At 45.1% G+C, this 22,831-nt stretch overlaps 2 protein-coding genes and 1 long non-coding RNA gene across 14 annotated transcripts in view; 2 read left to right on the forward strand and 1 right to left on the reverse strand.

Moving 5' to 3' along the window:
• Window positions 1-11,023, forward strand: part of LOC125455499 (autophagy-related protein 2 homolog B-like) — a 127,117-nt gene extending 116,094 nt beyond the window's left edge. For all 6 annotated transcript variants that reach the window (XM_059648896.1, XM_059648900.1, XM_059648899.1 and 3 more), the window contains 2 exons: window positions 7,517-7,666; window positions 8,471-11,023. In XM_059648896.1, the coding sequence (XP_059504879.1) occupies window positions 7,517-7,666; window positions 8,471-8,701 (381 nt within the window). In that variant the 3' untranslated portion in view covers window positions 8,702-11,023. The remainder of the gene's footprint in view (window positions 1-7,516; window positions 7,667-8,470) is intronic.
• The window catches only part of LOC132210053 (uncharacterized), a 32,082-nt gene extending 16,442 nt beyond the window's left edge, over window positions 1-15,640 (reverse strand). The window contains exons 1-2 of one of the 2 annotated variants that reach the window (XR_009446212.1): window positions 15,402-15,640; window positions 13,886-14,144 (exon numbers count right to left, since the gene is read on the reverse strand). This is a non-coding gene — a long non-coding RNA (uncharacterized LOC132210053). The remainder of the gene's footprint in view (window positions 1-13,885; window positions 14,145-15,401) is intronic. The other variant, XR_009446211.1, reaches the window with a different exon arrangement.
• The window catches only part of noxred1 (NADP-dependent oxidoreductase domain containing 1), a 40,059-nt gene continuing 32,212 nt past the window's right edge, over window positions 14,985-22,831 (forward strand). Inside the window, exon 1 of one of the 6 annotated variants that reach the window (XM_059648908.1) lies at window positions 14,985-15,055. Coding sequence is in view for 3 of the 6 variants with exons in the window: in XM_059648905.1 (XP_059504888.1) it covers window positions 15,306-15,481 (176 nt within the window). In the remaining 3 variants the exon portion in view is untranslated. Of the gene's footprint in view, window positions 15,120-15,150; window positions 15,617-22,831 lie in introns of those variants that run through there. The other 5 variants (XM_059648906.1, XM_059648905.1, XM_059648903.1 and 2 more) reach the window with 5 other exon arrangements.

The following is a 22,831-nucleotide window of genomic DNA, read 5'->3' on the forward strand; positions in this document are numbered from 1 at the left end:
TAGGAAAGATTTGGATGCTTTGGAGAGGGCTCAGAGGAGGTTTACCAGGATGCTGCCTGGACTGGAGGGCTTATCTTATGAAGAGAGGTTGACTGAGCTCAGACTCTTCATTGGAGAAAAGGAGGAGGAGAGGGGACCTAATTGAGGTATACAAGATAATGAGAGGCATAGATAGAGTTGACAGCCAGAGACTATTTCCCAGGGCAGAAATGGCTAACACGAGGGGTCATAGTTTTAAGCTGGTTGGAGGAAAGTATAGAGGGGATGTCAGAGGCAGGTTCTTTACACAGAGAGTTGTGAGAGCATGGAATGCGTTGCCAGCAGCAGTTGTGGAAGCAAGATCATTGGGGTCATTTAAGAGACTGCTGGACATGCATATGGTCACAGAAATTTGAGGGTGCATACATGAAGATCAATGGTCGGCACAACATCGTGGGCTGAAGGGCCTGTTCTGTGCTGTACTGTTCTATGTTCTATTATCCAAGGACTGTTTAAATGCCCCTAATGTGGCTGAGTTAACGACATTGGCAGGCAGGGTGTTCTACGCCCTTACCATTCTCTGAGTAAAGAACCTGCCTCTGACATCTGTCTTAAATCTATCACCCCTCAATTTGTAGCTATGCCCCCTTGTACAAGCTGAAGTCATCATCCTCGGAAAAAGACTCTTACCGTCCACCCTATCTAATCCTCTGACCATCTTGTATGTCTCTATTAAATCCCCTCTTTGCCTTCTTCTCTCCAACGAGAACCAAGTCCCTCAGCCTTTCTCCATAGGGCCTACTTTCCAGACCCGGCAACATCCTGGTAAATCTCCTCTGCATGTTTTCCAATGTTTCCACATCCTTCTGTAATGGGGTGACCAGAACTGCACGCAGTATTCTAAGTGAGGCCGCACTAGCGTTTTGTACAGTTGCAGCATGACATCACGGCTCCGGACCTCAATCCCTCTACCAATAAAAGCTAACACACCGTAAGCCTCCTTAACAGCTCTCTCAGCCTGGGTGGCAACTTTCAGGGACCTATGTACATGGACACCAAGATCCCTCTGCACATCCACACTACCAAGAGTATTTCCATTGACCCAGTATTCTGCCTTCCTATTTTCTTCCCAAAGTGATTCACCTCACATTTATCCGCATTGAACTCCATTTGCCACCTTTCAGCCCAATTCTGCTGTTTATCCAAGTCTCCCTGCAACATTCTTCCACACTGTCCACCACTCCACCGACATTAGTGTCAACTGCAAACTTACTAACCCATCCACCTATGCCTGCGTCCAAGTCATTTATAAAAATGACAAACAGCCATGGTCCCAAAACAGATCCTTGAGGCACACCATAAGACCACAAGACATAGGAGTGGAAGTAAGGCCATTCAGCCCATCAGGTCCACTCCGCCATTTAAATCATGGCTGATTGGCATTTCAACACCACTTTCCTGCACTCTCCCCGTAGCCCTTGATTCCTTCTGAGATCAAGAATTTGTCAATCTCTGCCTTGAAGGCATCCAACGTCCTGGCCTCCGCTGCACTCTGTGGCAATGAATTCCACAAGTCCACCACTCTCTGGCTGAAGAAATGTCGTCTCATTTCCGTTTTAAATTTACCCCCTCTAATTTTAAGGCTGTGCCCACGGGTCCTAGTCTCCCCGCCTAACGGAAACAACTTCCTAGCGTCCACCCCTTCTAAATCATACATTATCTTGTAAGTTTCTATTAGATCTCCCCTCAACCTTCTAAACTCTAATGAGTACAATCCCAGGATCCTTAGCCATTCATCATCCGTTAAACCTACCATTCCAGGGATCGTCCGTGTGAATCTCAGCTGGACACTGTCCAGGGCTAGTATGTCCTTCCTGAGGTGTGGGGCCCAAAATTGGACACAGTATTCTAAATGGGGCCTAACTAGAGCTTTATAAAGCCTCAGAAGCACATTGCTGCTTTTATATTCCAACCCTCTTGAGATAAACGACAACATTACATTCACTTTCTTAATTACAGACTCTACCTACAAGTTAACCTTTAGAGAATCCTGGACCAACACTCCCAGATCCCTTTGCACTTCTGATTTGCAAATTTTCTCACCGTTTAGAAAATAGTCCATGCTTGTATATTTTCCAAAGTGCAAAACCTCACATTTACTCACATTGAATTTCATCAGCCATTTCCTGGACTCTGCAGCTTCCCCACCTCCTCAGTACTACCTGCCTGTCCACCTATCTTTGTATCATCGGCAAACTTCGCCAGAATGCCCCCAGTCCCTTCATTCAGATCATTAATGTATAAGGTGAACAGCTGTGGCCCCAACACTGAACCCTGCGGGACACCGCTCCTCACCGGTTGCCATTCCGAAAAAGAGCCTTTTATCCCAACTCTCTGCCTTCTGTCAGACAGCTAATCCTCAATACAAGCCAGTAGCTCACCTCAAACACCATGGGCCTTCACCTTGCTCAGCAGCCTCCCGTGAGGCACCTTATCAAAGGCCTTTTGAGAGTCTAGATAGATAACATCTGCTGGGTTTCCCTGGTCTAACATACTTGTTACCTCTTCAAAGAATTCTAACAGGTTTGTCAGGCATGACCTCCCCTTACTAAATCCATGCCGACTTGTTTTAATCTGACCCTGCACTTCCAGGAATTTAGAAATCTCATCCTTGACAATGGATTCTAGAATTTTACCAACTACCGAGGTTAGGCTAATCGGCCTATAGTTTTCCATCTTTTGCCTTGATCCTTTCTTAAACAAGGGAGTTACAACAGCAATTTTGCAATCATCTGGGACTTTCCCTGATTCCAGTGACTTTTGAAAGATCACGACCAAAGCCTCCGCTATTTCCTCAGCCACCTCCCTCAGAACTCTGTGGTACTAGTAACCGGACTCCAAGCTGAATATTTTCCATCAACCACCACTCGTTGCCTTCTTACAGAAAGCCAGCTTCTAATCCAAACTGCTAAATCTCCCTCAATCCTATGCCTCCGTATTTTCTCCAATAGCCTACCATGTGGAACCTTATCAAAGGCTTTACTGAAGTCCATGTACACCACGTCAATTGCCCTGCCTTCATCCACATGCTTGGTCACCTTCTCAAAAAACTCAGAGGTTTGTAACACACGACCTGCTCTTGACGAATCCATGTTGACTGTCTCCAATCAAATTGTTGCTTGCTAGATGATTATAAATCCTATCTCTTATAATCCTTTCAAAAACTTTTCCTACAACAGACGTAAGGCTCACAGATCTATAATTACCTGGGTCATCTCTACTGCCCTTCTTGAACAAGGGCACAACATTTGCAATCCTCCAGTCCTCTGGTACTAAACCTGTAGACAACGAGGAATCAAAGGCGCCGCCGCCATTTCTGTAACATTTTTTTACCTGGCCCCTGCATTAGCTCATCTGTTGCTGAAACCCTCAGGCATGCCATTGTCACCTCCAGACGTGACTATTCCAACACACTCCTGGTTGTTTTCCCTCACGCTGCTGTTCTTAAATTCAAACTCATCAAAGACTCTGCTGCCTGTGTCAAGTTTCTCTTAAATTCTATACACCCAGTATCCCTGTGCTCCCTGATCGGCATCAGTTTCAGCTTAAGCAAACTCTCAATTTTCAAATTTGCAACTTTGTTTTTACATCTCTCTAACCACCCACGTCTTTAATCTTCTCCAGTCCTGCGATATTCTGATATTGCCGTCCATGATTTTTGGCCTGTTAAGTATTCCCGATTTTATTTAACGTGTTATTTGTGAGGAATAAGAGAATGGTCAAAGAAAGAGTAGGGCCGATCAGGGATAGCATAGGGAACTTGTGTGTGGAGCCTGAGGAGGTAGGGGAAGCCCTAAATGAGTTTTTTGCTTCTGTCTTTACGAAAGAATCGAACTGTGTAGTGAATGAAACCTTTGAAGAGCAGGTGTGCATGCTGGAATGGATAGAGATAGAGGAAGCTGATGTACTGAAAATTTTGTCAAACATTAAGATTGACAAGTCGCCAGGCCCGGATCAGATTTGTCCTCGGCTGCTTTGGGAAGCGAGAAATGCAATTGCTTCGCCACTTGCGAAGATCTTTGCATCCTCGCTCTCCACTGGAGTCGTACCTGAGGACTGGAGAGAGGCAAATGTAATTCCTCTCTTCAAGAAAGGAAATAGGGAAATCCCCGGCAATTATAGACCGGTAAGTCTCACGTCTGTCGTCTGCAAGGTGTTAGAAAGGATTCTGAGGGATAAGATTTATGACCATCTGGAAGAGCATGGCTTGATCAAATACAGTCAACACGGCTTTGTGAGGGGTAGGTCATGCCTTACAAACCTTATCGAGTTTTTTGAGGATGTGACTAGTAAGGTTGATGAGGGTCGAGCTGTGGATGTGGTGTATATGGACTTCAGTAAGGCATTTGATAAGGTTCCCCATGGAAGGCTCATTCAGAAGGTCAGGAGGAATGGGATACAGGGGAACTTAGCTGCTTGGATACAGAATTGGCTGGCCAACAGAAGACAGCGTGTGGTAGTAGAAGGAAAATATTCTGCCTGGAAGTCAGTGGTGAGTGGGGTTCCACAGGGCTCTGTCCTTGGGCCTCTACTGTTTGTAATTTTTATTAATGACTTGGACGAGGGAATTGAAGGATGGGTCAGCAAGTTTGCAGACGACACAAAGGTCGGAGGTGTCGTTGACAGTGTAGAGGGCTGTTGTAGGCTGCAGCGGGACATTGACAGGATGCAGAGATGGGCTGAGAGGTGGCAGATGGAGTTCAACCTGGATAAATGCGAGGTGATGCATTTTGGAAGGTCGAATTTGAAAGCTGAGTACAGGATTAAGGATAGGATTCTTGGCAGCGTGGAGGAACAGAGGGATCTTGGTGTGCAGATACATAGATCCCTTAAAATGGCCACCCAAGTGGACAGGGTTGTTAAGAAAGCATATGGTGTTTTGGCTTTCATTAACAGGGGGATTGATTTTAAGAGTCATGAGATCTTGTTGCAGCTCTATAAAACTTTGGTTAGACCGCACTTGGAATACTGCGTCCAGTTCTGGGCGCCCTGTTATAGGAAAGATGTGGATGCTTTGGAGAGGGTTCAGAGGAGGTTTACCAGGATGCTGCCTGGACTGGAGGGCTTATCTTATGAAGAGAGGTTGACTGAGCTCGGTCTCTTTTCATTGGAGAAAAGGAGGAGGAGAGGGGATCTAATTGAGGTATACAAGATAATGAGAGGCATAGATAGAGTCGATAGCCAGAGACTATTTCCCAGGGCAGAAATGGCTAGCACGAGGGGTCATAGTTTTAAGCTGGTTGGTGGAAAGTATAGAGGGGATGTCAGAGGCGGGTTCTTTACACAGAGAGTTGTGAGAGCATGGAATGCGTTGCCAGCAGCAGTTGTGGAAGCAAGGTCATTGGGGTCATTTAAGAGACTGCTGGACATGCATATGGTCACAGAAATTTGAGGGTGCATCCATGAGGATCAATGGTCGGCACAACATTGTGGGCTGAAGGGCCTGTTCTGTGCTGTACTGTTCTATGTTCTATGTTCTATGTTCTATGTTATTGTTGGCCATGCCTCCAACATCTTGGGCTTAAGCTCAGAAATTCTCTCCCTCACTACTTGTCTCTCCCCTAATGCACCTCTCTTAAAAATCTTTCTTTAACTGACCTTTACGTAATGGATGACTTAAGAACATCCTTTGTCCCTGCCTCTGGGCTGAGTGACCTGGGTTCAAGTCCTACTTGCTCTGCCCGGCCATGTAATACTATCTCTTAACAGGGTGACGAAAGAAACGATTCCTTTCTAACAAATACTTTATAGTGCTCTGTGAAGTATCTTGATGAGTTTTATTCCATTAAAATCACTGTAATTTTAGAAATAGAAGAGGCCCTTAAGCTCATCAAGTCTATACCACCAAACATTCTCTACACAAGTCCTACTTTCCTATACTAAGCCTTGAATGTTATGACACTTGAAATACTCATCCAAGTACTTTTTAAAGGTTGTAAGGTTCCTCTCCTCAACTATCCTCCCAGACAGTGCATTCCAGATTCTCACCACCCTCTGGGTGAAAAGGTTTTCCCCCAAGCCCTGTCAAAGTTCTAAAACCTCCTGCCTTTCACTTTAAAACTATGCCCCTTTGTTACTGACCTTTCAACTAAGGGAAACTGCTGCTTTTTGTTCACCCTGTCCATGCCGCTCAACTTTATACACCTCTGTCAGGTTCCCCCACAATCTTCTCTGCACCAATTAAAACAATGCAAGCCTATCCAGCCTCTCTTCATCGCTGAAAAGCACCATCCCCAGCAACATCCTGGTGAATCTTCTCTGTGGCCCCTCCACTGCAATCATATCCTTCCTATAGAGTCATGATAACACCTGCACACAGCTATGGCCTAACTAAACGTCAGCACAGTTCCAGAATGACCTCCCTATTCTTATAATCCATGTATGATAAAAGTCAGTGTCCAAATATGCCTTCCTTTCTACCCTGTTAACTTGCCCTTCCATCTGAAGGGATCTGTGGACAAACACTCATTCTTCTTCTGAGCTTCCTACAGTATTGCAATCCATTGAGTACTCCCCGTCTTATTCCTTCTTCCAAAGTGCATCGTCTCACATTTGTCAGGGTTTAATTATCTTCCACTGATTTGCCCATCTGACCAAACCATTTATATCCTACTATAACCTAACACCTTCCTCACCGTCAACCACCTGGCCTATCTTTGTGTCATTCGCAAACTTACTAGTCTAGTCCCATCGTGGAAGTCTCATCTCAGCCTTGTGTAGCAGTTCTTGCCCAATTTTCTAACATATCTTGAACCCAGGAGCCATTAATTGTTGAGTTTTTACTTTTTCTTCTTATTTATGATTTCTATCATTAATTTAGACACCACGGTATGGTAAGTTATAAAACTTCTCACTGTATTTTCTTTTTGAAAAGAAGTGACAATAAATCAGTACTGTATTCTATGATCATCCCCACCACATTCTCATTACTATCCTTTATGAATATGGCAAACAATAAGGGACCTAGCAGTGATCCTCGTGGTTACACCACTGTGCACAGGGCTGCAGGCCTTGAATGGAGGTGAGAGGGGAGGTGTGGGTGAGGTGTAGCACTTCCTGGAGTTGCAGGAGAAGGTACTGGAGGTGGAGGAGTTAGAGTGTGGAGCAGATGAGGGAGTCACAGCGAGAGTGGTCCCTACGAAAGGCAGATGGTGGTGGGGGGTGGAGAGAAATATCTCTTTGGTTGCGGGGTTGGATTGGAGGAGGTGGAAAGTGGTGGAAGATGATATTTTGGATATGGAGGTTAGTGGGGTGAAATGTGAGGACCAGGGGATTCTATCTTTATTTTTGATGGGACGTGAGGGCAGAGGTGCAGGAAATGCAAGAGATATGGTTGAGGGCATTTTCGATCACCGGAGGGGTGGTGTTATGATATTTTCAATCCCCGGAAGGGGGATGTTACAGTCATTTTCGATCATGGAGGGGAGTTTTTGCTATCTGAGATGATTGAAACTGGTGTCTTTTAAAACTTTCGCAGGCAGCAGCAGAGACAGCCTATGACATGGTTTCCCCAGGCCCAACTACACATAGTTTGATGCGGACCAAACGTGTATCTCAACACCGATTGGCCCACCAACCTGTCGATCTGCGGGAAGGAGTTGCTAAGGCATATGATGTAGTGAAAGAGGTAAATGATGGTGTTTTCTGGATTATTCAGTAATCTGCATAAAATCTCTAAAAGATCTCCTGGTACCACCCAGAGCAATAGCTGCACACATTGTAATAAAATGGATAATATTATAGTCAGAAAATCCCTTTATTTTTACCACAGTGCCATATCGCAAAAGTGTGTTAGGCTGAACTGTCCTGTCAAAGAACAATTACTAGCTCAACACATCCCTCAATCCCACTGACACATCAACTCACCACAACCCTCAATCCCACTGATGCACTGATTAACACCATCCCTCAATTCCTCCCTCTGACATCCGTCCTGTCCACCCACCTTCTCTCCATGTCCCTCCCCGTCAACGTTTTCTCAATCCCTCTCACCCATATACCTCAAACTCACTGACCTATCTTCTTCACATTTCTTGTTTTATACATTTTCAGGATGTGGGTATGGTTATGAGCATTTATTGCCCATCCCTAACTGCTTTCTGGGCAATTAAGAGCCAACCACAGTGCTGTGGTCTGAAGTCACATGTAGGCCAGACGAGGTAAGGATGGCAGATTACCTTCCCTAATAGGTGAACCAGATGGTTTCTTTTTGTGAACAACAGTCAACAGCGGCATATGGCTGCTATTAATTTTGCTTCTTATTGAATTCAAGTTCTGTAATGGTAGGATTTGAACCCATGTCCCCATAACATTAGCCTGGAGTTTAGACTGTCAATCCCATGAAGGTCTCTGGTTAGACAGGGTTAATACCATGGAATATATCAGCAAGAACCATCTCTTGGTTTGATGTGATTTTGTGTTTTATGTGCAGGGGTTCACGGACACAGCTCACCTGATCTACGAGACTGCAGCGCGGGAGCATGAGCAGAGGGGTATGACTGGGGCAGTAGGAGGTGTCTTGCGCCAAATCCCACCAGCAGTGGTGAAGCCACTAATCGTTGCAACGGAAGCCACCTCCAATGTTCTAGGTGGGATGCGAAATCAGATTCAGCCAGATGCCCGGCAGGAAGAGTCCCAGAAATGGCGTCTTGGTGACCAGTAATTGTCAAAGCAAATATCAGCTTCCCAGGAAAGGACAGAAATCTTAATGAAGCTTTGAACTCCTGATGCTGGGAATCAACTGGGATTCACTGCGCAGTACACTTTCCTGCCTGTATATTTTGGCCTCATTATTTTGTGAGTTAAAAATACTATAGACAGTATCCATCAAGTGAGCTGCAGCTTTAAATAATTTGACTGATCTGATGCTGTGTAGAATATTCCCCGATTTATTTTAGAGATGGCATGGAGATATATTTTTGAAAAACAGAAGCTTGAATAGTGTGACTGCCTCAGCGAGGATTCTACTGCTCATCTCAGTTTGGCAAGGTCATGGGATCGAAACCATTGTTGTTTGGATACACCACAGATTGTAAACCCACTAGCTGTAAGAGTAATCTTGTAGCTTTCTAGTTCCATTGTCTCCGAAACAAGGGTGCTAATCATTCCCTCATCCTGACTGAGATAACTTGTAATTGCCGAGCACATTTAAACCCTGAACTTACTACAAAAGTCAGCCACTTTCCATGGTACCAAGCCCATTGCTCAAGCCCTTAATGACTAAACATAGTCTACATTCTCTAGATATGCATTGCTTAATCAGCTTCTGGACACACTTGACAATTTCTTGCAGAGACCTTTGCCTCAAGTAGTTTGGGTTAATTCAAAGGGTACATTCCTTGTTTTTATTTCCTTTCAAGTGGGTCAGCCTAATATTGTGTGCCCCAGTTGTGCAGTGACAGGACAGCTCCACTGCATTGAAAGGATAAGTATCAGAAGCCACTTGGCTTGTGCAGCTGTGCTATCAATAGAAGCTTGGCTCCAGGTTACCTGAACATTCTCTTGCATGAGAAATAGTATCAGCTTTTGAGAACATTGAAAAAGGATATGTTTAATTTGGAGGTGGAAGGGGTTGGCGAGGAGGGACATTTGACTGTCCAGTGCCTATTCAGTGCAAAACATTCTGCTTCTTTTGCTGCAATATTGCATCCCCAAAATTCAACAAGAATTATCTTCAGTCAGCTGTGGAAATGTTTCCTCTCCCAGATTATTGAAGAAAACAGACACTGTGCCATTTTGACTTATTGTATTCCAAGGCTTCATTCATAACTGACTATGCAACCAATTAAATCCAATAATTCTGGAATTGTATTTAAAAGTTTATTCCCCCCCCTCCACTAGAACAAATCTGATCAAATTCCTGCAATTTAAGCAGCTGAAAGTGAACTTAGCAGAGTTTTGGGGAGGGGTTTGACTTTCCTGTAAGAACTGGTGTAAATGATGCTGGTATTTCAAATTCTTCCAATTTCAGTGTAAAACCACATCGCATTAATAACCCACAGATGTTAGCAAGCTACCGGCATGTTGCTCCCACCCTCAGCTATTTACATTTGGATGAGCCTCATTGAATGGAGACAATATAGCAGCCTAGTTATGAATGGGCTATCCCAGGATACTCTGGATATTCCTTCACAACTACAGTGCGGAGACCACTTCCTGTTTTTTCAACCTTACCATTTTGAGTGGGAGAGAGGAAGATTCTTTTCTATAATTATTTGATTTTTTTTGTTGGTGCTATCACTTTTCTTCAGCCAATGTTGAGTTGAAAAAGAACAGTACATAAAATAGCACATGGTCTGCAAAACTTGCTACGGGCCCTGGCTAAATTATTATTGTCCTTAATGTACTCAGTATCCCTCGCTCTTCATACCTGCTTTAAAAAAATGAGGGCTGGTGTTTGAAAGATTAGATGCAACAATCTTACTGCCTACACTTGTGATCGTGAGTATTGTTTTTAAAAATTATTGGACACAAGCATAATAGAGAAAGGAATATACAGACATCACAGGATAGGATTGTAAACCACTTCCTCATTCCCTGCTACAGAGAGAATTTTAAAAATACCGACAGTAAGAATTAGAAACATGACTAAATGCCCAAAACTTGTGTATAGTTCTTGCTTTTTGAAACTTGCACTTAAAAATTAACTTCCTTGTAACATCACTGTTGTCTGTGGGTACTGCTGCACTATGCAGTAGGATTGTTACAATATTTTGTTGCTTTGTATAATTTAATTTTTTGTACAGCAGATTTAAACACCTAGCTTTTGTGAGTTTATTTAGAATTCTGTTACTGTAACAAATGTACAAATTTTTTGAATAATATTGTTGATGTGGTTGTATTATAGCAGTTGTTAAGAAGGAATATACCATAGGCAATGAACTTAAAGGGAAAAAAATACAGTCTTGCATATACAGTACGTGTATATTATTCTGCTTTGTCTGTTGGCTACCATGGTGACGGATTAAATTTAAAGTGCATTGAATGACAGACTAATGCTTCAGTTTCTGGTACTCCTGCAAAATGACACTTTTACTTCTTCATAGATTTGATTTTTGTATATTACCACAATGTCAACAACATTGCATAAACAGCATATGGTAAAAATGTCCCAAGACGTTTTATTTCCATTCCTTTAAGCTGATTCCCAAATATTCTCTAAGTGTTAAACAAACACAGAAATTGCTGAAAAAGTTCAGCACGTCTGGCAACATTTGTGAAGAGAACTCATAGTTAATGTTTCGGGTCTGGTGACCCTTCCTCAGAACTGATGGTAGCTAGGAAAATGTCACTTTTTATGTAGAAGATCATGTGGGTGGAGGGGGTAAGGAGTAAATGATAGGTGGAGATAGAGCCTAAGGAGAGAGAAGGACAGTTGGACAAACAAAGGAATGGATAATGATTTGGCTAAGAAGGTGAATAGCTGTTAATCGAGACTGTTAGTGGTTAACAATGGGTTGTATGTAATAGCTGACTGTGATCACAAGGCCCTGTTGACGAGCACTTAGTAAAGTTTAAGCCCTAAAATTATTGAAGTCTGCATTGAATATAGAACGCTGCAGGGTCCCCGAGTAGAAAATGAGGTGCTGTTCGTCCAGCTTTTACTGAGCTTCACTGGAACGCCGCAGCAAGCCTGAGACAGAGATATAGGCTAGGGAACAGAGTGGTGTGTTGAAGTGGCAGGCAACTGGGAGCTCAGGGTCATTTTTAGAGGCAGAATGTAGGTGTTCTGCGAAACAGTTACCCACAGTTTATGCTTCATTTCCCCAACATGGAGGAGACCACATTGTGAGCAGCAACAGTGGACTGATTGTGTGAAGTGCAAGTAAAGTGCTGCTTCACCTGGAAGTTATTTTTGTGCCCTTGGATCCTAAGGAGGGAGAATGTGAATGGGCAAGTGTTATACTTTCGACAATTGCAGGGGAATGTGTTGGAAGTGAAGGAAGAGTGGACCAGGATACCCGGAGGGAATGATCCTGCAGAAGGCGGACAAAGGACGGGATGGGAAATGTGTGTCTGGTGGTGGCATCTCACCGGAGGTGACCAGTGATGATCGGCATCTGATGATTTTCTGGCTGTGCATGCTGGTGGGATGGTCGGTGAAGATGAGGAAAACCCTATTGCTGTTGTGGGAGGGAAGAGAGGGGGTGAGGGCTGAACTGCAGGAAATGCGTCAGATCCGGTGGAGGGCCCTGTCAACAACGGAGCTAGGTTGAGGAAGAAGGTGGACATTTCAGAGAATGCCTTGTCAAAGTTGGCCCCACCTGAACATATGGAATAGAGTCTTTAAAGGAAGCAGAGAGTGAGGATGTGTAGTTCAGGTAACTGTGGGGGTCAGTGGTTTTATCGTGGATATTAGTTGCCAGTCCATATCTAGAAATTGAAACAGATGTTGCAGAACGGAAGGTCGGAGTCAGAGATGAACCAGGTGACAGTGAGGGCAGGGTGGAAATTGTAAGTGAAATCAATAAACATTTCCAATTCCAGACAAGAGAGGGAAGCAGCACTGATGATATCATCAATATACCAGAGAAAGAGTTATGGGTGAGGGGCAGAATAGGAGTAGAACAAAGAATGTTCCGCAAACCCCATAAAGAAACAGGCCTAGCTGGGGCCCATGTGAGTACCCATGGCAACCCCTCTGATGTGAAGAAAATTAGAGGAGTTGTTTAGGGTGCGGACGAGCTCAGCCAGGCAGAGGAGGCTGATGGTGGTTGGGGATGGTACAGACCTTTCTTCCAGGAAGAAGCAGAGACCCCCGAGACCATCCTGGTGGGGAACGGGTATGTAGAGGAATTACACGTCCATGGTGAAGAGGAGGTTGCTGGAGTTTGCAAACTGGAAATTTTGAAACTTGCATAAAGCATCAGATGTACTTGGGCAGGGACTGGACTGGGGCGAAAAGACTGAGTCCAGGGAGGAACAGAGTTCTGTGGGGCAGGAGCAGGCAGAAATAATGGGTCCACATGGGCAGTCCTGTTTGTGGATCTTTGGAAGGGGGTAGAAGCAAGCTGGGTGGTGTTGAGATGCTATCAGCTTGGAGGCAGTGGGGGTCGGTGGTGGGGGGGAATCACCAGACGAAATGAGGTTAGTGACCGTAGTTGATACAAAGGCCTGATGTTCCATGGCGGGGTCATGGTCCGGGGGAGATAGAAGGAGATATGAGAGCTGGCGCTCAGCCTTTGCAATGCAGAGGTTCAGTACACCATACTGCAACTCCACCACTCTCATCGGTGGTCTTAATAACAAAATCAGGGTTGGATTCGAGTGCACAGAGCGCAGTCAGTTCGGGGGAGTTGAGGGGGTGCGGAGGGGAACAGAGAAATTGAGGCAACCAATGTCACGTAGATTAATGAATAGGCTGATTGCAGGTGGAAGGCCAGAGGGAGAGGTCCAGGTGAAGGGAGAGTGTTGGAACTGGGTAAAGGGTTCTGTGGGATAGGGAGAGGACTCTTGTCCAAAGAAATGGGCACTGAAGCAAAGATGGCAGAAGGAGAGCTCAATGTCATGTCATGCCTGAAATTCATTAAGGTGGGGTCGCAGAGGGATAAAACTCAGACCTTTGCTGAGGACAGAATGCTCAGCATCAGACAGCGTAAGGTCACGAGGGATGGTGAATACCCAATAGGAGGGGAGACTGGGTGAAGGAGTGAAGTCAGAGATGGTGAAGGAGTAAGGTTCCAGAGGGCCCACCTCCTGTCATGTATTCATCATTCCTCCTAACCCTGCACAACTGCTTATTCCAGAGGTGGGGTGAGAGTGACAGTCCTTGTCAAGGCTGCATATGACCCAGTGTGACATCAAGGCTGGAATCAGTGGAAAAATGTTCCACTAATTGGAGTCATACCTCAAACATAGGAAGATGGTTGTGGTTGTTGGAGGTCAGATATCCCACTTCCAGGACATCGCTGCAGGAGTTCCTCAGGGTAGTGTTCCAGGCCCAACCATCTTCAGCTGCTTCATCAATGACCTTCCTTCCATCATCAGGTCAGAAGTGCGGATGTTAATCGATGACTACACAATGTTCAGTACCATTCACAACCAGTCATGGACTGCTTCAGTACATGTTCGAATACAACAAGATCTGGACAATATCGAGGCTTAAACTGAAAAGCATTAAGTCACACAAAAACGCTAGATAATGATAATATCCAATAAGGGACAGTCTAACCACTGCCCCTTGACATTCAATGGCGTTACCATCACTGAATCCCCTACTCAGACTCAGTCCATGCTGACTATAATCCCAAACTAAACTAGTCCCACCTGCCTGCCTTTGGCACATATCCCTCCAGAACATTTCTTATTCATGTATTTGTCTAAATGTCTTTTAAACATCTAACTGTACCTGCATCGACCACTTCCTCTGGAAGTTCATTCCACTCTCTGTGTAAAATAAATCCCCCCATATCTTTTACAAATCTTTCTCCCCTCACCTTTTTTAAAAAAAACCCTTAATCTTGGAAGTCTCCCACCCTAGGTAAAAGATACCTGTCATTTACCTTAACTAAGACCATCATGATGTTATAAACCTCAATGAGATCACCTCTTAAACTTGTACACTCCAGTGAAAAAGGCCCTAGCCTGCCTTTATAACTCAAACCGTACATTGAAGGCAACATCCTGGTAAATTTCTTCAGAACTTAATAATGTCCATCTTATAACTGGAAGACCAGAATGATTAGAGGTTGCACTGATGATGTTGCCTAGAATGGCAAACGAAATGTCTGCAACACCGGGGAACAACAGGGTTCAGCCAGCTAATGAACAAGTGAAGACCAGAACCGGGCACGGTGCTCCCCAGGAGTGAAATTGGAGGTGGGAGAGATGAAATAAAGGAACATGTGGGTAAACCCTGGGGTGGAAGGGCAGAACAGCCTACTCTCAGGATCAGCAACATGACCATCGCCCACACAGAAACCGTAAAGACCATCTGAGTTAGGAACAGAGGTAGGCCATTCGGCCCCTCCACCATTCAGTCGGATCATGGATGATCGGACATTCCTGAGGCAACACGGTGGGAATCTGAGGAATACTCCAGGAGATCGGGGTGGGGTCACGGTGGTGCAGTCCTGAGGATGGTGAGGGCGCTATAAAAATTCAAGGCGGTTCACTATATTATTTGGGCAGGTTGCCCGTTGCCGCGGTGACCGAGCGGCGCGGCCGTTGCCCGTTGCCGCGGTGACCGAGCGGCGCGGCCGTTGCCCGTTGCCGCGGTGACCGGGAGTCTGCGGCCTTCCCTCTCGGTAGCTGCCCGGGCCCGGCGAATGGCGAGGGGCCAAGACCTCAAATTAACCCAGGGCCTTCCGTCTCTCGCCTTTGAGGTACCGCTGACCGAGGAGGAAATAGACTTAAGCGAATACCTTAGGATCCGGACATGGTCCCTGACCGTCTGCGCCTGTGCACACGCCGCCTTCTACTGCCGGCTGCTGACTGCGGTCAGGTAATCAGGGCTATCCCTAACAAGACTAAACAAACCGATGGAAAAATGTGTAGAGAGAGAAGTCAGAGTTAACGTTGATGACGGGTCTAGGCCCGAAACGCCGGCTTTCCTGCTGTTGTCACGCTGCCTGACCCGGTGTGTACCTCCAGCTCCACACTGTATCACTCCCTGGTCTATATCAGGTGGCTCAGTGGTTAGCGCTGCTGCCACACAGCCCCAGGGACTGAGGTTCAGTTCCACCATTGCTTGACTGTCTGTGTGCTGTTTGCCTGTTCTCCCTGTGTCTATGTGGGTTTCCTCTGGGTGCTCTGGTTTCCTTCCACAGTCCAAAAATATGTGGGTTGGGTGGTTTGGCTGTGCGAAATTGCCCTTAGTGACCAGGGATGTGCTGGCTAGGTGGATTGGCCAGGGGGTGCTGTTTGGTTTGGGCTTGATGGGCAGAATGGCCTGCCTCAACACTGTAGGGATCCAATGATTCAGTTGCTCTTCCCAAGACTGCAAGAAGCTACTGTGTTCCGAGGAAGGGTCACTGGACACAAAACGTTAACTCTTTTTTTTCTTCACTGATGCTGCCAGACCTGCTGAGCTTTCCCAGCAACTTCTGCTTTTGTTAGAAACTACAGAGAGCTGTGACAACAGCCTAGTCCATCATGCAAACCAGTCTTCTATCCAATGATAATGGGAACTGCAGATGCTGGAGAATCCAAGATAATAAAATGTGAGGCTGGATGAACACAGCAGGCCCAGCAGCATCTCAGGAGCACAAAAGCTGACGTTTCGGGCCTAGCTCTCTGATGAAGGGTCTAGGCCTGAAACGTCAGCTTTTGTGCTCCTGAGATGCTGCTGGGCCTGCTGTGTTCATCCAGCCTCACATTTTATTATCTTCTATCCAATGACTCCATTTAATACTTACCACTGCACCAGGAAAGCAACCAACATAATCAAAGACCCCCCCCCCCCCACCCTGATTATACTCTCTTCCACCCTCTTCCGAACAAGGTATAAAAGTTTGAATACATCTCCAAATAGATTCAAGAAAACTTCTTATTTGCTGTTATCAGACTTCTAAATTTTAAATTTAATGTGGATCATCCTCTCTGTGCACTTTGTCTGCAGCCGTAACATTGTATTCTTTGAGAACCAAAAGAACTGCGGATGCTGTAAATCAGGAACAAAAACAAAGATTGTATTTTTTGATCTGTTCTATTACCATCAATCACCGTAGAATCTCTACAGTGTGGAAACAGGCCCTTTGGCCCAACAAGTCCATACTGAACCTCAGAGCAGGAGGCAGTCAGGAAGGGAACTGGAAATTGTCAATATGGTGGAAGGCATCAGAGGTGGGCAGGGCCTGGACAAAGGGAGACAGGATGGAGTCAAGGTAGGAAGAAATGACCGTGGGGCAGGAACAGGTTGATACAATGGGCCTGCTATAACAGTCTGGTTTGTGGATTTTGGGAAGGAGGTAGAAGCAAGCTGTCCAGGGTAGGGAGACTATAAAGTTAGAGGCAGCTGGGGAAGATCTTTGGAGGTAATGAAGTAGGTGACAGTCCCGGCAACAATGGCTTGATATTCTGATGTGAGGTCATGGTCCAGGAGCAGGTAGGAAGTGTAGAGAATTGGTGTCGGGCAAGGTAAAAATCAGTGCACCACCTTGTCAGCGGGTTTGATAACAAAGTTAAGGTTGGACCTGAGAGAGCAAAGTGCGGCAATTTCAGAAGGAGACAGGTTAGAGTGGGCAAGAGGAGCAGAGAAATTGAGAAGGCTGAAGTTATGCTGACAGCTTTCAATGAAGAGATCAAGGGCAGATAAAATACCAGAGGAAGAGGTTTAAGTGGACGGTGAATACTACTGGTGGGTGAAGGGATTCAGTGGAATGAGGTGGGGGAGCCCTGTACAGAGAAATGAGCGCGGAGGCGGCGGAGAAACAGGTCGACATCATGGCGAGTCCGAAATTCATTAAGGTTGGGGGGGGGGAGGGCATGAAGCTGAGTCTTTTGCTGAGGTCAGTACATTCAACTTCAGAGAGGATAATGTCAGGAGGTACAGTGAAGACACAGCAAGAGCGACTGTTGGGGGGAATGATCTCTGGGGCACAGAAAGGGATGGCATCTGAGGGCTGGGCAGAAATGGGTGCTAAGGAACAATAAGGGATTGGTTATGAGTGACAGGAACAGATGAGAGGCAGGAAGGGAAGGCTGGTGCAGGACACTTGTTGGAGTCCATAAGTTGCTGGAGCTTGCACACCTTGATGCCTGAAAGAAAGAGAAAACGTCTTTTTGTTGAGGTGACAGATGAGATGAAAGATAAAGTGAAACTTGGAAATGGCACAGATTTGAGAGAGGGTTAGTTGATGTTGCTGCAGAGTGGAGACAGGTATTTATGTATGACAGCATGTGGCACTGATTGTGGATCGCAGGATGTGATAGGAACAGCGTTCCAAGGAATATTGTTGTATGTAATGGTACTTGAATGGTTTAACTGATATCACAAGATATCTATGACCATCAGGGTGGCTAGGACAATTTCTGGGAGGAACTAATCAGTTGTTTGGTGTGTCAGATGAGTTTTCCATCCAGCAATTGCTGTGCTGTTGTTCTGCCTTATTTAATTGGATTATAGGTCATCTGTTGTTATTTTGCTGTTGACACTTCACTCACACCATGTAACACTTCTGATCACCTGCAGGAACTTATTCGACTTTCCACACACCGATTCACAACAAACAACTGCAACTCCCAGTCACGAAGTATTTCAACTCTTCCCTCCCACTCCTTAGACGACATGTCCATCCTAGGCCTCCTGCAGTGCCACAACGATGCCACCCGAAGCACCTCATATTTCGCTTGGGAACCCTGCAGCCCAATAGTGTCAATGTGGACTTCAAGCTTCAAAATCTCCCCTCCTCCACTGCTTCCCAAAACCAGCTCAGCTCATCCCCGCCTCCTTAACCTGCCCTTCCTCCCACCCATCCCCTCCTCTCACCTCAAGCCCCACCTCCATCTCCTACCTATTAGCATCATCCCACCCCCTTAACCTGTCCATCCTCCCTGGACTGACCTATTCCCTCCCTAACTCCCCACCTACACTCACCTTTACTGGCTCCACCCCCGTCTCTTTGACCTGTCAATCTCCTCTCCACCTATCTTCTCCTTTATCCATCTTCTCTCCGCCTCCCCCCTCCCTATTTATTTCAGAATCCCCTTCCCCTTCTCAATTTCTGAAGAAGGGTCTAGGCCCGAAACGTCAGCCTTCCTGCTCCTAAGATGCTGCTTGGCCTGCTATGTTCATCCAGCTCTGCACCTTGTTATCTCAGATTCTCCAGCATCTGCAGTTCCTACTATTTATGATCTTTCTTTTGATCTGTCTGCCCTTGATCCGTCAGCCCATAAATTCTGTGTTTTGCGTGATTCTGTCTCACTTCACCTGATGAAGGGGCGACGCTACGAAAGCTTGTGATTTCAGATATACTAGCTGCACTAGGAACTGGGATCACGTGATTTCTGACCCGGTCCTGATTGTCTGCTATGGGACTACCATGTGCCTTAGGTATACTATAATCAGATACTAAGTAATACGTAGTAAACACTTACTGATTAATTAAGAAAAAACCAACACCTGCTGAAGAGTTCTTGTGAGCATCTATCTCCACATGATGTCAGTAGCTTGCCTAGTAGCAGCTAAAGGATTGATGGTTGCAAATTTAACCGGTGAGTCTCAGATGTTTCTGGTAGAAAAAATCATTTACAATATGGTGGTTGCAATGGCAACTCAAAACTTTATTTAGCCATTCTTTTAGAAAATCGTGGCAGCACTTTAGAAAATTGCAACTGTGATGAGATCTGAAGATTTAATTTAGTGATGCATAGATCATTGAATCCCTACAGTTTGGAAACAGGCCCTTTGGCCCAACAAGACCACGCTGACCCTCAGAGCATCCCACCCAGACCCATCCTGTACACATCCCTGAACACTACGGGCAATTTAGCATGGCCAATCTGCCTAACCTGCACTTCTTTGGGCTGTCGGAGGAAATTGGAGCACCTGGAGGAAACACATGCAGACACGGGGAGAATGTGCAAATTCCACACAGACAGTTGTCCGAGGGTGGAATTGAATGCGGGTTCCTGGTACTGTGAGGCAGCAGTGCTAACCACCGAGCCATCATGCTGCCCCAAATGCTTTGACAGTAATAATCACTGACCAAATCACAATACCAATCGTACATATTACGGTGCAAATCAAAGCAATGAATCATTAATATCACTGGAAAAAAAATCACAGCAATTAGTATATTAGTCATCAACGTCTTATCAATCAATTCAAAATCACTGATATAACAAGGCGTAGAGCTGGATGAACCCAGCAGGCCAAGCAGCATCAGAGGAGCAGGAAGGGTGATGTTTCAGGCCTAGACCCTTCTTCAGAAAGTTTTCTTTTTTTGTTATGTTATGCACATTTGTTATGAGGATTTTTGAAATCAGGTAACCAGTCATTTAAGAGTTGCAATGTGTCAGTTATTTCCTTATTTTGACAGTGTTGAGACAGAGTAGATTGATAAGACAAAGAGGATGCAATTCCACTGGCATTTCAATGAAAGCCCACTGAACAGCCTTTAAATGGCTACATACCCAATAACAGTTCACAAGTCAGATCCAATATAATGAACAGTTGGCCAGATCAGTATTAACAGTCTGTTAATTTGTTCAGTGTAGGTTACTATTGTACTTTTTTAAAAAATACAAGTCCCAATTGAACTACAGAGTACTTCACTTGAACATGTCAATCTGGAGAATGTTTTGAAAAATGTGTGAACCCAAACCAGTTTCTCAGTAATACTTATGAATGTAACAGTTTGCTTATTTATAATAACAGGATATAAGATTTAAGTAAATCAATCCTGACAACTTTTGTGCAATCTCAAGAATCAAACCAACAAGAGATTAATATGAACAGGAAATGCTGGGAATACTCAGCAGGCCTCAGAACTATAATGGCACTTCTGACTGCATGAGTCTTACATAGAACATTACAGCACAGTACAGGCCCTTCGGCCCTCGATGTTGTGCTGACCTGTCATATCGATCTCAAGCCCATCTAACCTACACTATTCCATGTACATCCATATGTGTGTCCAATGACGACTTAAATGTACCTAAAGTTGGCGAATCTACTACCGTTGCAGGCAAAGCGTTCCATTCCCTTACTACTCTCTGAGTAAAGAAACTACCTCTGACATCTGTCCTATATATTTCACCCCTCAATTTAAAGCTATGCCCCTCGTGCTCGCCATCACCATCCTAGGAAAAAGGCTCTCCCTATCCACCCTATCTAACCCTCTGATTATTTTATATGTTTCAATTAAGTCACCTCTCAACCTTCTTCTCTCTAATGAAAACAGCCTCAAGTCCCTCAGCCTTTCTTCGTAAGCCCTTCCCTCCATACCAGGGAACATTCTAGTAAATCTCCTCTGCACCCTTTCCAAAGCTTCCACATCCTTCTTATAATGCGGTGACCAGAACTGTACACAATACTCCAAGTGTGGCCGCACCAGAGTTTTGTACAGCTTCACCATAACCTCTTGGTTCCGGAACTCGATCCCTCTATTAATGAAAGCTAAAACACTGTATGCCTTCTTAACAGCCCTGTCAACCTGGGTGGCAACTTTCAAGGATCTGTGTACATGGACACCGAGATCTCTCTGCTCATCTACACTACTAAGAATCTTACCATTAGCCCTGTACTTTGCCTTCTGGTTACTCCTACCAAAGTGCATCACCTCACACTTGTCTGCATTAAACTCCATTTGCCACCTCTCAGCCCAGCTCTGCAGCTTATCTATGTCTCTCTGCAACCTACAGCATCCTTCGTCACTATCCACAACTCCACCGACCTTAGTGTCGTCTGCAAATTTACTAACCCATCCTTCTACGCCCTCATCCAGGTCATTTATAAAAATGACAAACAGCAGTGGACCCAACACCGACCCTTGTGGTACACCACTAGTAACTGGTCTCCAAGATGAACATTTCCCTTCAACTACCACCTCCGTCTTCTCTCAGCAAGCCAATTTCCGATCCAAACTGCTATATCTCCCACAATTCCATTCCTCCGCATTTTGTACAATAGCCTATTGTGGGGAACCTTATCGAACGCCTTGCTGAAATCCATATACACCACATCAACCGGTTTACTCTCATCTACCTGTTTGGTCACCTTCTGAAAGAACTCAATAAGGTTTGTGAGGCACGACCTTCCCTTCACAAAACCGTGCTGACTATCCCTAATCAATTTATTCTTTTCTGGATGATTATAAATCCTATCCCTTATAACCTTTTACAACACTTTACCAACAACTGAGGTAAGACTCACTGGTCTATAATTACCAGGGTTGTCTCTACTCCCCTTCTTGAACAGGAAAACCACATTTGCTATCCTCCAGTCGTCTGGCACTATTCCTGTAGACAATGACGAGTTAAAGATCAATGCCAAAGGCTCGGCAATCTCCTCCCTGGCGTCCCAGAGGATCCGAGGCTAAATCCCATCCGGCCCAGGGGACTTATCTATCTTCACCTTCTGAAGGATTTCTAATACCTCTTCCGTGTGAACCTCAATCCCACCTAGTCCAGTAGCCTGTACCTCAGTCTTCATTGAAGACCGTCAAATTTTGCAGCAGCGGCTGCTCTTCCACACTCCAAACAACAGTAATGAATAAAAATAACATCCAAATAACTAAGAACAGCAGTCAATAAACAAGTGAAAATAAGCCAATTATAACCAATAGTAACACAACAAAAATAATCACATTTATAACTGAGAATGACATGGATGCAAACAATTAAATCCCTTCAGAGGAAGGATCACTCAATCCAAAACTCTGATTTCTCTCCACAGATGTTGCCAGACCTGCTGAGCTTTTCGAAGAATTTCTGTTTTGTTGCTGTTGGTGTAAATCATAGTAGGCTTCAACTAATAAATGATCAGTATTCATAGAACATAGAAAAGTACAGCACAGTACAGGCCCTTCGGCCCACAATGTTGTGCCGTGGAATATTCCGAATCCAAAAATAAAATAACCTAACCTACATTCCCCTCAATTCACTGCTGTCCATGTGCATGTCCAGCAGTCGCTTAAATGTCACTAATGACTCCGCTTCCACGACTACCACTGGCAAAGTATTCCACGCGCTCACAACTCTCTGGGTGAAGAACCTCCCTCTGACGTCTCCTCTATACCTTCCTCCTAACACCTTAAAACTATGACCCCTCGTGGCAGTCAATCCTGCCCTGGGGAAACGTCTCTGGCTGTCGACTCTATCCATGCCTCTCATTACCTTGTACACCTCAATC

The sequence above is a fragment of the Stegostoma tigrinum genome, chromosome 10, assembly GCF_030684315.1.
Source record: "Stegostoma tigrinum isolate sSteTig4 chromosome 10, sSteTig4.hap1, whole genome shotgun sequence".
NCBI lineage: Eukaryota > Metazoa > Chordata > Chondrichthyes > Orectolobiformes > Stegostomatidae > Stegostoma > Stegostoma tigrinum.